General features: G+C 40.2%; 1 protein-coding gene across 1 annotated transcript in view; it reads left to right on the top strand.

Moving 5' to 3' along the window:
- LOC117408302 (GTP:AMP phosphotransferase AK3, mitochondrial-like) overlaps positions 1-6,048 on the top strand; it is a 30,189-nt gene extending 24,141 nt beyond the window's left edge. The window contains exon 5 of the mRNA XM_034013189.3: positions 4,409-6,048. Within this exon, the coding sequence (XP_033869080.1) occupies positions 4,409-4,502 (94 nt within the window). The 3' untranslated portion in view covers positions 4,503-6,048. The remainder of the gene's footprint in view (positions 1-4,408) is intronic.
- Positions 6,049-12,034: the final 5,986 nt, after the last annotated feature.

The following is a 12,034-nucleotide window of genomic DNA, read 5'->3' as shown; positions in this document are numbered from 1 at the left end:
TAGAGGGTGAGCATTAATTGCATTATTACAGAAATGTCATGCAGTCTAATTATTTAAACAGTGCTAAAATCAAAATAGCTAATTTATCATACTTACTGTATATAAGAGACAAGAACTAGTTATGTTCACACCAAACTGACTTTAATCCAAGTACAGTATCACATTAATTCAAATAATCAATATTCAGTTTAAAATAAATAATAATTTACTAATAACAATAGTTTGTACTTATCTGACAGGAAAAAAAAAACCCATCACATCACAAAAAGACATTAACCCTTTGAGTAGTGCGTTCTAAAATGCACTGCCGGTCCTACTGGAGTGAGTTTTTTTTTCTGTCTTCTGAATTTGCTTGATTATTCCGAGTACAATGTACAAACAAGCTGAAATGCATGCATGTATGTATGTAATGAATACTGACAAAATACATATCAGAGACTGCCTTTACCGTTTTTGTAATAGCTGTATCAAAATGAGGCCAGGAAACTGGTGGATGAACCAACGGTGCCACTACCCAAACTCAAGGTGGTGAAAATGTCGCTGGACGATGATCCCGAGGCATATTTAGTGGCATTCGAAAGGCAGGCAACTGCAGCCAAATGGACTTAGGATTGGTGGGCTACCCAGTTGGGCCCCAATTTGATCAGAGAGGCCCAGGTTCACCCTATATAACAGTTGCCCTTTTATATGAAATGTGGATATACTAGCTGCCCAGTGCCTTCAACATCCTTACCTTCAATAGACTGGATCTGACCCAAGTGTGCACCAGTGTGGAATTGTTTTTCTGGTCCCACACTAGGTCCGCCCTTTTGTCCCTCATGTCCGGTATATTGAGAGGGGCTGGAGTAGCCCAGTAACCTCGCCCTGTCAGTCACACTGCATACCGACTCCCTTTGTTTGGCATTTGCTACCAGCCGAGCTTTCTCCCACCAGACCCCAACCTCATCTCATTGATGTTCCCTCCCATTTTTTGATCCATATCTCTCTCTTTGTTTTTCTAGGACGAAAAGTGAGGGAAAACAAATTGGTTATAAGGGAAAATCTTGCCAATCGGTTCCCCTTTTCTTTTTTCTGTCACGTGTACTTGTGTGACCGGGGTTGCCATTAATTTCACCAATTCTGTATAGTTTGGTGTGGTAGCCTTTCCGCCACCCCCACTACCAGGTGCTGTTTTATCGGTCCCACTGATAAGTATACTTTTAGTACGGGGTATGCTGCCATGTCTCCATGGATACAGGAGATAGCTACCTGACACACCATCCAAGAGAGCTGAACGAATTAAGGTCTGCTCACACCCTGTGTCCACTAATGTGTGGGTTTTCACTTTCCCAATAACCACATCAACAATACAAGGCCCCTCCCGACCATTTCCCCATTGCTTACCCACTTCTGATGCCAAATAACACGTCGCCACATCACACTCCATTGCCGATGGGCATAGCCGGGCAATGTGTCCTGATTGTTGGCACCTAAAACAGACGGGGGGCAGAGGGAGCTGAGGCTACATAACTGTCCCGCTGCTGATAAGGCAGCAGGGCAGGGGCAGTGTATCTTCCCCAGCTGGGGGCTAACCTTTGCCTCCATGGTAGGGAGGCAAGGTTGCCCATTAGGGTCTGTGGTCTGGGGGGTCTTGGTCCGGTCACGGGTAGAGCTGCAGCTTCCAAGGTGTCGGGATTGTGGTGCTATATCCAGGCCTGGGTTTCGGCACCGACCACATGGCAAAACTGCTCGGTGACGATGGCCCCCGAATTTTGGGCGGGGCAAAGCCAGTGTACCATGTGGTCACACAATCGTTGTGCGACTACCCTGGGGTGTATATCTGCTAGTCTCTGGTACTCCATGAAGCACACTCTGTGTGTTTTCCCCCGTGATGTTCAGGCGCCGGAGAATGTCCTGCTTTACCAGGTTGTACTGGGCAGCTTCGGAATCCATCATGGCCTGGTAGGCTGCTTGGGCCTCCCCGATTAAACAGGGCCCTAATTGGCTAGCCCAGAATTGCTAAGGCAACAAGGCGGTGGTAGCCAATCGCTCAAACACGACCACGTATGCCTCCGGGTCATCCTCTGCCGTCATTTTCTGTGCCCTCACCTTCGGGGCCGCCATCACGGATCCTGTTGGTGCGCTTGGTATCATTGCGATCCCGACCCTCTCAATCGGAGCTGTGTACCTCTCCTCTCTCCTTCATCTCCCGTCTACTATCCAGTGCCTCCCGCAGCGCTGATAGTGTAGTGCGGTCCATCCCATCTGACACCACGTGTGACAAAGTGGTTTGCAGTGCGTACCTGTAGAGGTGATGCAATGCTGAAAAGAATGACAAACAGCAAAGTTCATGGCCCAAACAATCCTTTATTAATTTGTAATCCAGGTCGTTTGGTGACTGTAAATAATAGTAACTGGCAATACACAACTATGTGTACTGCACAGTTAAACCACGGGGTTCAGTCCCGAAATAGTAATAATAATACGAACACACACACACAGAACACAAACACGATCACAAGTCCAGAGTGAGTGCTATACGTTCAAGTGGTGAAATACAATTTATAGTGAACAGTAGTGCAGTGCATTGTTTTTCCTCCAATCGGAGATTGCCACATCGCCGTCCGTCTGGGGCAATGACTTGGTGTACTGTGGCTCCGCCCCCTTTCTAGATGGCCAACTTCCACCTTTACCTGGAATGAATTGCCAAACCATCCAGTCCGGGGCACACTGTTCCCTTTACACAGCGCCCTCACAGGTCGGGAGGGAGATCTATAATCCAAATTCATTCTTTCTCTGTCACACCGTGTTAAGTTGTATTCAGGTAATGTATCTTAACAGGAAGCACAGTTTGTTGCATTTACAGTTTAAGACCACCTAGTAGTGAAGATGAAGAGACAGAGTCTACTCTAATTCTGTTAGATCTAATCCTGTCACTACCTGCAGTAGCAGGAGTTTATGAACATCACCTGCAAACTTTACTGTTGCTGAGGTAAACATGATTACTATTTATTTTTATAGAAATAACTTTTATAATAAATAATAGAGCTAATCGGCTAATCATGTTCACATTCAAATGCATAGCTTTTTATTCCTGCTGAAATTTCTTAAATTATACAAAAAAATAATAATTTAATTGCACAAGAAAACTGGTTGGATTTTTCATGTTATAGACGTTTTCCAAAAAGAATTTAAAAAAATTAAAAATAACAGAAAAAGAGTGAATGTCAGGGAGCTCGGTTTTGAATGTTTAAGCCATCAGTGATTAATAAAAAAGAGTAAACTTCTGAAGTATTTAAAATAGGCTTTCAAATAAAAAAAGTCAACAAACCCTACAGATTTAGGCCTACTGTGTAAGAGACTTTAGAGAGTAAGTAGCAGGGTTCCGAAAAAAATAGTGTTACACGTCCTCGGTTGTTGCTACAATTGTTTAAATAACTTACTTGTCATTTATTTTTTATTAGTAACATCCTGACAACTTTTTACACTCAAAACTTTAAAGTCTGTATCAAAGCTCTTTTCAAAATGGCCGCTCTAGTGCACTGATAGTGTAAGGATTATTGCCCACATTGTCAAACAGGTAACACAGCAATAACGTAGTGATTTAGAGGACACTAGAGCGACCATTTTGAAAAGAGCTTTGAAACAGACTTTAAAGTTTTAACCTTTAGTGGTCCATTTATTCAGAGTGTCTCAGGCACGTCAGGTCCAATTTATTTTCACATGCGCAGTTTATTTTAGACGCGCTGTTTAAAAGTATTGTTTTTCACAGTAAAACAGGTTTAAAAGGCACTGCATATCAACAGAACACTCAGTACTGCATCTCCAGCCCCGCCCCACCCCTTGTTCGCTATATTTTTCAAATGCTTCTTAATAATAGTACATACCGATTAAATCATCTCTTGATCACTCGTTTTATCACCAAACTCCTCAATAATGCGATCCAAGTCGTTATTTATTACTATAACATCTAAAAAAAGCTCGGCAAATGTCTGTGATGTTCTTTGAGCGCTGGATGCGGAAGCAGCTATCTTGTTTGTTTATGTCCGTGTTATCTATGTGGTGTCGGGTCTATCAGTATTCATGAGATACACCGTTTTTTTTTCGGCTTCTCTCGGCTCGTATCGGTCTCACTCGGCCATTGAATGGTTTTCTCGGCTTTTTCCGGAGAAAAAACGACTAGAGACCTGTTTTTTGCGTCTTTTTGATGATGTCGGACCAGGTCCGACATAGGACCGCAAAAGGGTTACTTGTAAAAAATTGTCAGGATGTTACTAATAAAAAATAAATTACAGGTACATAATTTAAACAGTTGTAACAACACGTGGGTGCATGTAACGCCATATTTTTCGGAACCCCGTTACTTACTCTTTAAATTTAAGACTGGAGGATGTTGATTGGTAATTTGATGCAATCTTGTTTTCTACAGGAACAAAGGGGTTTTGGAGACCTTCACAGGAACAGAAACCAACAAGATCTGGCCTCAAATACACACCTTTCTCTGCAGTAAAACCTCAGGGTGACCAGAAGCCTGCAGCTGGCAAAGCTTGAAAAAACAGGCAGCTCTGAAGAAATAAGAGGAGGGAGGATTACTCCATGGTTTGAACAAACACAAAGGGACCACTCATTCCTTGAGGGAATACGATTATTTCATGGGGCCAAGTCCACACCTGTGTTGGCTGAAACTAGAACTAAACTTTTCCCTTTTAAATTGATCAAAACGTAGATCAAAATTATATTAACATATTACATTAATGATTTAAGAACTGATTTTTGTCTTTTGCTTGATGTCATAATCATGTATGTCTTAAGGATTCCTGTCTTAGTACGCACTAAAAACTAATGTACACCCACAGCCTGCATTAAAATGTATTTCTGATTACATAAATGCAATGTAGCACAAATGTATTCTGAAAAGAGATTACTTAACCAAAAAGTTTTGAGATAAAAGTGAAGTATACATTTCTGTAGTTATGTAGTAGCTTTAATACAACGGCCTACGTCACTATGCACATGTTAAAGTAAAAAGATGCTATACCCGCAAAATAAGTATTTTGTCTTGCACACTGTTAGTAGTTGATTTACAAGGAGCATACAATAACACACACTTTAATATTGTGAAAACAGAAAGCAAATGACCACAATCCAAGAAAAACAATCTTCATATGGGGCAAGTAACAATGCAATATCATACTTTTTTTTTTTTTTTTTTTAGTAAGTATTTAACTTGACCCCTTGTTGTTCTTAACCTTTAACCCGTCTTACTCTGTTGTCCGCTTGTAGACAAGCACTTTTTGGGGCTTTTTGGGGCTTTATTTTTCTTTTCTCTAATCTTAAATTGTTTTTAAGAATTCAAATAAAAGTTTTGGTTTTATGACCAAACAAGTTTATTTACTTTTTTAAAATTGGTATTATTGATATTTTATTCGTATTGCCGCATGGAAAGGTACAGTACAAAGTGCATCCAGCATTATTCTAGGGACACTAGAAACCCATAAGCTAAAAGCTTGACTAGTCTGTTTAGTGTCTAGTATTGACTATAAAACTGTTTGAGTACTTTATTTCATTTGCATTTTGTATTGCTCACTGTAATTTTGTAACCTGTTTTGACTGCAAAATGCATTCTTGTACAATGGGTCATCTTGATTACTGGTTGATCAGTACTGTACCACTAAATTTTGTACATAGCCACCTGAACTATAACCAAAAATAAACTATGTATGTGTTCTATGTTGTGTACTTATTGGAATTAAATACATAGTTCTAGGAGGCTGTGTGGTCCAGTGGTTAAAGACAAGGGCTTGTAACCAGAAGGTCCCAGGTTCAAGTCCCACCTCAGCCACTGACTCATTGTGTGACCTTGAGCAAGTTACCTCCTTGTGCTCCGTCTTTCGGGTGAGACGTAATTGTAAGTGACTCTGCAGCTGATGCATAGTTCACACACCCTAGTCTCCTTGGATAAAGTTGGATAAAGGCCTCTGCTAAATAAACAAATAATAATAATAGATCTTTCCAGACAGAAAATAGTGCAAAATTCAAGACAAAAACAATAAAATAAATGAAAACAAACCTGAGAAGTGTGTTGATTTAATAAAAAATACCTGTCTTTAATAAGTTGCCATAAAAATGTGTATCAACTGCACAAACCGCTACCTTTAACACAAATATTACAGTATAGTCTGATATTTATTTAGTCCAGTATTTCTTTGTGAAAGGTAAATTCACCTGCTATAGAACTGATTGGTCTGTTCAGACTTTAGTTGAACTAATCTGAGACCAGCACCCCAGCAGGTCTGAGCTGAACCATATATATTTGTAATTAATTTCAAGGGAACCATCCATTAAATAAAATAAACCCAAACTGTGTGCTAAAGAGTGTAAAATCAACAATAGAAAGTTTCCCCTGATTACTAAACCCTTTCTACAAATGGAAAACAAATAAAATAATTCTCATATTTCTTTAAAACAAAAACATATTTTGAGGAAAATGCCTTAGATACCACTGAAGCCAGTTTGTATATAACATTTTTCAAGTCTAGTTAAAATGGTTGGGTGGAACCCTGATAAAGATGTAAAAAGCTGTCTTATCTAATAAGACAGAGACCTACTATTACAGGACACATGTATTAACACTGAGAGGTCTTTAAAATGGTGTGTTACACCCAGCTTGACCTGGGAGCAACTGAAATCCAAGACATATATAGTCAGCCACTGGCACTTTTGTTTTCTTAGCTGCTAGTTGTAGCCACCTGGCAATTAAGTGTGTGTGTATATACAGTACTGTGCAAAAGTTTTAGGCAGGTGTGAAAAAATGCTGTAAAGTAAGAATGCTTTCAAAAATAGACATGTTAATAGATTATATTTATCAATTAACTAAATGCAAAGTGAGTGAACAGAAGAAAAATCTAAATCAAATCCATATTTGGTGTGACCACCCTTTGCCTTCAAAACAGCATCAATTCTTCAAGGTACACTTGCACAAAGTCAGGGATTTTGTAGGCATATAGTCAGATGTATGATTAAACAATTATACCAAACAGGTGCTAATGATCATCAATTCAATATGTAGGTTGAAACACAATCATTAACTGAAACAGAAACAGCTGTGTAGGAGGAATAAAACTGGGTGAGGAACAGCCAAACTCAGCTAACAAGGTGAGGTTGCTGAAGACAGTTTACTGTCAAAAGTCATACACCATGGCAAGACTGAGCACAGCAACAAGACACAAGGTAGTTATACTGCATCAGCAAGGTCTCTCCCAGGCAGAAATTTCAAGGCAGACAGGGGTTTCCAGATGTGCTGTCCAAGCTCTTTTGAAGAAGCACAAAGAAACGGGCAACGTTGACCGTAGACGCAGTGGTCGGCCAAGGAAACTTACTGCAGCAGATGAAAGACACATCATGCTTACTTCCCTTCGCAATCGGAAGATGTCCAGCAGTGCCATCAGCTCAGAATTGGCAGAAAACAGTGGGACCCTGGTACACCCATCTACTGTCCGGAGAAGTCTGGTCAGATGTGGCCTTCACTTGCGGCCAAAAAGCCATACCTCCGACATGGAAACAAGGCCAAGCGACTCAACTATACACGAAAACACAGGAACTGGGGTGCAGAAAAATGGCAGCAGGTGCTCTGGACTGATGAGTCAAAATTTGAAATATTTGGCTGTAGCAGAAGGCAGTTTGTTTGCCGAAGGGCTGGAGAGTGGTACACGAATGAGTGTCTGCAGGCAACAGTGAAGCATGGTGGAGGTTCCTTGCAAGTTTGGGGCTGCATTTCTGCAAATGGAGTTGGGGATTTAGTCCGAATTAATGGTCTCCTCAATGCTGAGAAGTACAGGCAGATACTTATCCATCATGCAATACCATCAGGGAGGCATCTGATTGGCCCCAAATTTATTCTGCAGCATGACAACGACCCCAAACATACAGCAAAAGTCATTAAGAACTATCTTCAGCGTAAAGAAGAACAAGGAGTCCTGGAATTGATGGTATGGCCCCCACAGAGCCCTGATCTCAACATCATCGAGTCTGTCTGGGATTACATGAAGAGAGAGAAGCAACTGAGGCTGCCTAAATCCACAGAAGAACTGTGGTTAGTTCTCCAAGATGTTTGGGCCAACCTACCTGCCGAGTTCCTTCAAAAACTGTGTGCAAGTGTACCTAGAAGAATTGATGCTGTTTTGAAGGCAAAGGGTGGTCACACCAAATATTGATTTGATGTAGATTTTTCTTCTGTTCACTCACTTTGCATTTTGTTAATTGATAAATATAAACTATTAACATGTCTATTGTTGAAAGCATTCTTACTTTACAGCATTTTTTCACACCTGCATAAAACTTTTGCACAGTACTGTATATATATATATATATATATATATATATATATATATATATATATATTTGAGAGGAACGGTAGTTCCTCGCGCCAAGTTACAACAAAGCGCGAGAACTGCCAGTGACTATCTATAAAGCATGGATACTGGCACATGCAGGGTATATTGGCACAGCAAAAGTAAATCACCCAAAAGCACCATTCCACATTTCATTTGTAGTTTCCAACAAATAAGTCGCCAAAGTAAGGTAAAAAAAAATTATTCTTATTTTATTATTATTTCTTAGCAGACGCCCTTATCCAAGGCGACTTACAATTGTTACAAGATGTCACATTATTTTACATACAACTACCCATTTATACAGTTGGGTTTTTACTGGAGCAATCTAGGTAAAGTACCTTGCTCAAGGGTACAGCAGCAGTGTCCCCCACCTGGGATTGAACCCACGACCCTCTGGTCAAGAGTCCAGAGCCCTAACCACTACTCCACACTGCTAAATGAATACATAAGTGAATACATAGACATTTATGTATTTATTTATTTATCTTGATATTTATTTTTCACTATCATATAAACACTGTGTGACAGAAATATAATGAATCTTGGTTGTAAATCTCCCTCCTGACCTGCGAGGGCACTAAGTAGCAAGGACCGAGTTCTTTGGACGGGCTGGCCTGACAGTTCTTTCCCTGGGTTGGAAAGTCGGTCAGTCTGGAAGAAGGCGAGACTCTGTTGGTGGTCCCCGATAATATTCTTGTGCCACTAGTTTGTACACCAACATCCCACATACAGGGGGCATTGCTGTCACTTTGTATTTAAATTCCAGACCCACTGAGGTTATTATTATTATTTATTTCTTAGCAGACATCCTTATCCAGGGCGACTTACAATTGTTACATGATATCACATTATACATTATTTTTTACATACAATTACCCATTTATACAGTTGGGTTTTTACTGGAGCAATCTAGGTAAAGTACCTTGCTCAAGGGTACAGCAGCAGTGTCCCTCACCTGGGATTGAACCCATGACCCTCCGGTCAAGAGTCCAGAACCCTAACCACTACTCCACACTGCTGCCCATTGTTATTCCACCCTCTCAATTAATTATAGATTTACTTGATTTGTGCTTAAATTCCAATCATTTTGTGTTTGAAGGTCAATATTTTTCCCAGATAAAGGGTACAGAAATGGGTGCAGCATTTGTTCCCAATTATCCCAATTTGTACATGAGATTTTGGAAGGAGCTGTCGCCCATTGTGTTGCCCTCAAATGTGCCGCCAGGACACATCCGTTGCTGTCCTCCACCCTGGCAACCACCACACTGAGACCAGGTCAGTGCTTCTCAGGCCGGGAAGCATTTGAGTGGGGGGCAGGGTAAAGGCGGGTCAATTTGGGACTGCTTGGGACTGGATGCTTTGGGGGGGGGGGGGGCAATAGGGCTCGGGGGGATCACTATTTAGGAGCTATCTGCATGCAGCTCGGGGTCATGTTGTGGTTTTCATGTAGTTGTGTGGGAGTGTGTCCTGGAGCTGTCTGTCTGAGTTAAACCATTTAATAAGAGAGCGTTCATTTGCCTGCTGCTCCAACGCTTCAGTAAAAATAGCAGTTTTCACTGCTTTAAACTGTCGTCTCCATTTCTTCCTGCTGCCGACCAGATACGCCGCCTCTACAATATATAGCAGATTGTTAAGTATCTGGAATGTGAATTGAATGCATTGATTGCTAGATTACTATTTCTAGTAATCGGATAAGGTGTTAAATGACAATGAATATCGAGTAATAGGAAAAATCTTTTGTAGCAAAAGTTTTGCTTTTGTGGATGACAAAGAAGACTTACAAGCAATTATTTATTTCAGCTTTTTTTTTTGCAAAACTCCAAAAATGCTAAATCAAAAGTATCCATAGCCTTTGATGCTATGATAGTATTGTCTACAATGTGCTAGAGGTTTCAATATGATAATGCAGCACCAAATTCTAGAAAAGTCTAGAAAATGCTGGATTGTAGGTGAACATCCTTAGAGAGGGTTAGGCATAGGATGATTGCTGTCATTACCAATAAGTCAATATGGGAAAAAGTAAAGAGCTATCTGAAGACCTTAGGCAGAATTTTTTATTTTTTTATATATACTACTTCTGGGGCAATAATAACGGCAATACATTGCCTCAATATAGGTTGAACAATTTTGCTATTCCTGTAATGTTTGTGTGTGTGTGTGTGTGTGTGTGTGTGTGTTAGAAAGTGAAAAAAGAAGTGATATCTGAAACAAAAACACATTAGAAATGTGAAAAAACGGCAAGTTATCAAAAATGCCCCGCCCCTGTGCGTATTTTATGTTTTACGTTGCATGTGGTGTGTTAATGTTGGTGTATATGTATTGGTACATGGGATGTAATGGGGCTATGTAGCACAAGTGATTTAAAATATATAGTTGTATTTAGGCACGGGGATTGCACAATCACTTCACGTGCAGATAAAGTATGTAATAGTATGTGAGCATGGGGAGTGCACAAATTAGTTCATGTGCTGGGATTTAAGAGAATGATTAATTAGCTGTATATATAGAGTCAGTTTTCACGCACATGCGGTTGTGTGTTTGGGAGTGGAGAACGGGAGAGAGGAGAAAATAATTAAAAACTAAAAAAGCAAAATAAATGCTACTCGTGCGGGAGGACTCGCACAATACTTGTTTTGGGGTTGGTCCTCCGTTTGTTTGTCTGTCTATTTGTTTTGGCCCTTGTGCCCTTTTGTTTGTGTTTTGTTAAGTCAGTTTATTCTTTAATAAATACTGAGCGCAGCCATTGCGACTCAGCTTCACCCCATATTCATCCTTGTGACAGTGCCCAGCCATTTAAAGTTGATATCAAAAACACAAGCCAAGTTTCAAGAAACTACTGGGGCAACCTTGCCCAGCACAAAGCAAATAGGCACAACTGTAAAACTGATGGGGCCAAGGCTGCCCCAATTGTTTCTACTAACTTGGTTTGTGTTTTGCATGTGTTTCTTCTGCTTTTATTGTGCCTTGGCTTGTGTTTTTGATATCTCCATTTTAAATGGCTGGGCGTTTTTTCACATTTCCAATGTGTTTTTGTTTCAGATATACATATACGTGGATAAAAGTGCCTGGGGTCTGCAAAATCTGCAAAAAAAACGGGAGAAAAAGGAGAACATTTTTACCTTACTTTGGTGACTTATTTCTCTTACTGTATGACAGGCATTGACTTTTTTTTTTCTACATTTCACCTAAGTGTTGCGAACTACAAATTAAAAGTGAAATGGTGCTTTTGGCTGATTTATTTTTGCTGCACCAATACCCTGAAAACACGTAAACTATCCTCGCTGTATAGAGTCTGGCAGTTCTCACTGATAACTTGGCAAGAGGAACTACCATTCCTCTCAATAAATATGTGCAGTAAATTTGAATGTTTGGTACAAGAACACAATCTGGAATTCCACAAAACACTTGGCACCTATATAGATGCCAAAACAGGCCTACTATTAAACTTGTCTTGACTACCATATTTATTATCCTCCTCAGTCCAGGTTTGCTGAGAGAAAACAAAATCTGGCTGTGAAACATGTTATTTGCTTTATCAGACCAATATTTAAAGTAAATTGACAGCGGTCTACAATTGTTAAAAAGTCCTGTAAACCTGTGCTGGGGTTTTATAAACCAGATTGTTATTCAGTAAGATCTTGTAAATGTGTTCCTTCTCAATT

The sequence above is a fragment of the Acipenser ruthenus genome, chromosome 2 (genome assembly GCF_902713425.1).
Source record: "Acipenser ruthenus chromosome 2, fAciRut3.2 maternal haplotype, whole genome shotgun sequence".
Lineage (NCBI taxonomy): Eukaryota > Metazoa > Chordata > Actinopteri > Acipenseriformes > Acipenseridae > Acipenser > Acipenser ruthenus.
This window is presented reverse-complemented; position numbering and strand designations above follow the sequence as displayed.